General features: G+C 35.8%; 1 protein-coding gene across 1 annotated transcript; it reads right to left on the minus strand.

The window, feature by feature from the left end:
* Positions 1–948: 948 nt before the first annotated feature.
* On the minus strand, positions 949–1,876 carry LOC133099589 (olfactory receptor 8I2-like). Its single transcript, XM_061203335.1, is given in 3 exon segments — positions 949–1,037; positions 1,040–1,780; positions 1,783–1,876. Coding segments are annotated over 3 exon segments (924 nt in total).
* Positions 1,877–2,793: the final 917 nt, after the last annotated feature.

Raw genomic sequence — 2,793 nt, forward strand, 5'->3', positions numbered from 1 at the left:
GTCTCTTTTCAAGGAAAAATAAAACAAAAGCACAGTTCCTCCTCTTAATACTATAGAATTAGCAAAGTTCTTCTGCCTGATTTGGAGAAATGAGAATCTCTCTCTCTATATGTCTCCAAAATGCCTCAAGAGTTACCCTACATCTGGTACTTCATTCATCTGCGTGCACACACACACACACACACACACCTTTAAAAGTTTATCAAGTCTTTGAACTTAAGGAGGCACATTACGGTGATTAAGAAATTAAACTGATGTTTGGATGGATTTGGAGCTCCACTTCATAAACACATCATATTTCTGCATAATCAAACATCATCTTTTGCAGATAAATGATCAAATTTTTAACTATTATGGCAAAATAAATCCACATTAGCAAGAGATTTCTCTATTACCCAATGTCTCTTGTCATCACTAGTTATCACTGAAATAATGTCAACAACTTGTCTCTTCGACCCTTAACTTACATTTGCTTTTGTCAATTCTGCACTCTTTCCTTTGCTCTCAGGCTATCATTTCTTGTTAATAATATTTAAAACTCTTTTTATCTGCTAATTTTCTACTATCAATTTGTTGATGGCTGAGAAAACAAAACATCAAACCATATGAAAAATCAATTTAATAACTGTTTAACATATTTTAGTGTGATAACATGCTCACTCAAGAATGTTCTGGGAGGGATTTAGTCTGTGTTCAGAGGCTTTCTTTACTAATTCATGCATGTCTATGTCTGAATTACTTATGTACTGAAATGAAATCCTTACACGGTGATTCAGTATTCCATATAAACAAATAAAATGATAATTCATCTCCCATGTGTCAAGACTCTAAGTAATTATTTAGTTTGTGTTATGCCTTTGGGGTTACTCTACTATTTTCCTAATTGTTGGAGAAACTGAATGCTTGAAACCTTCCAGGTTTGCTTTCATTGCAACATGCAGAGATTTGTCATGGAAATAGTTTTCTGTGTGTGACTCTCAGGAGAGCATTTGTTACGTCTTTGTTCCTCAAACTATAGATGAATGGATTCAGCGTTCAATGACAATGGTATAGAATACAGATGTCACCTGTGCCTGGGTCCAGGATGGTGTGTTATCCGGCTGCAGATATGTGAAAATCAGGGACGCATAGAAGATGGTCACCCCCATAAGATGGGATGCACAGGTGGAAAAGGCTTTCTGTCTGCCTGCTGCAGACTGGATCTTCAGGATGGCTGAGATGATGGCAATGTAGGTGACTATGATGAGGAGAAGAGAACTAAGCAGGGTGAACCCGGCTAAAACAAAGATCACCATTTCTGTGCTGAATGCATGCACGCAGGATAGCGCCAGAAGAGCTGTGGTGTCACAGAAAAAGTGACTGATGCTGGCATCACAGAATGCCAAACTGCTGATCACACAGATGGATATCAGAGAATTGGTGAAGCCTATTGTATACGGCATGACTCCCAGCCAGTTGCACACTTTCTGGGACATGACCACTGAATACAATAAGGGATTGCAGATAGCTTCATAGCGGTCATAGGTCATTGATCCCAGAAGAAAATACTCACTACACATCAAACCCACAAAAAAGGACATTTGAACAAAGCAGCCAGCAAAGAAGATGGTTTTCTGATTTGACTGGAAATTTACCAGTGCTTTGGTTGTTACAGTAGAGGAATAAAATATGTCAATTAATGCTAAATTACTAAGGAAAAAGTACACAGATGTGTGAAGCTGAGAGTCAATTCAGATTAACATAATTAGTCCAATGTTCCCCAAAACAGTGAAGAGATAAAGAGAAACATCCAGAAAAGGCTGACTTGTAGTTCAGGGTGATTTGCAAATCCAGAGAGGATGAAGAAAATCACCTCCGTGAAACTGTTCCCCACCATCTCTATCAACTCAGACCTTTGACTTCGCTGCTGAAAAACGGTAACAAAAGTTAGAGAGGATCCAAGTCCAAAGACCTGATAATCAGCATTGACCTAGACTCCCATAATGAGAGAGTAACAGATGCGAAGCAAATATTTAATGACTTCAAGTTAACAATTTATATATGATTTTCATTTTTTAAGAAATAGAACTGACAAGTGCTAATACAAAAATTCCAAGGTCACAATCGTGAGGAATTGGTTGCACTCTAAAAGACATCTATCTGGAATGATTTTTGAAGAGATTCCTCTGGAGATATACCATCCTGTACCCTAGTCTATCACTGGGACCCAAATCATATACTTAAAAGCTTACCTGCTGTAATTTAATTATATGGTATTCTTAGAAAATATAAAGGTTGCTCTATAATTTGGAAATTTAATGATGCCTATGTGTAGCAGTCTTAAATTTCAACACTTAACAGTTAATTTACAGGGTCGTTTTAGAAGCTTAATAAGATATTAGGTGGACATATCTAATAGTTCCTTGGACTCAGTAAATCATTGCTAAATTTTGAAATACATATATAAAAAACATAATAAAATAATATATAAAAATATATATTTTACAAAATGGTATATATAAATATATACATATATTTACACATAATATATAAAATATAATATACATATAAATATATGTATATAAAAGGAAACATCCTGCTTATTTTACATGTTAATGGTAGAATTCCCTATACTTTTTCTTCTATCACATATCCTTTCTTTCTATTGGTGAGCTATGACCAAACGAAGAACTCAGTCTATGACGTAGCCAGATTGTTTCGTGCGTGTGGTCAGTACCATCTTTGTTTCCAACATGAAGCACATGGTTTTCTATGGCCTCAGGCAATAACTAATTCATTGCCAAACAGTAGTAT

Source organism: Eubalaena glacialis, chromosome 10, assembly GCF_028564815.1.
Source record: "Eubalaena glacialis isolate mEubGla1 chromosome 10, mEubGla1.1.hap2.+ XY, whole genome shotgun sequence".
In the NCBI taxonomy this organism is placed as follows: Eukaryota; Metazoa; Chordata; class Mammalia; order Artiodactyla; family Balaenidae; genus Eubalaena; species Eubalaena glacialis.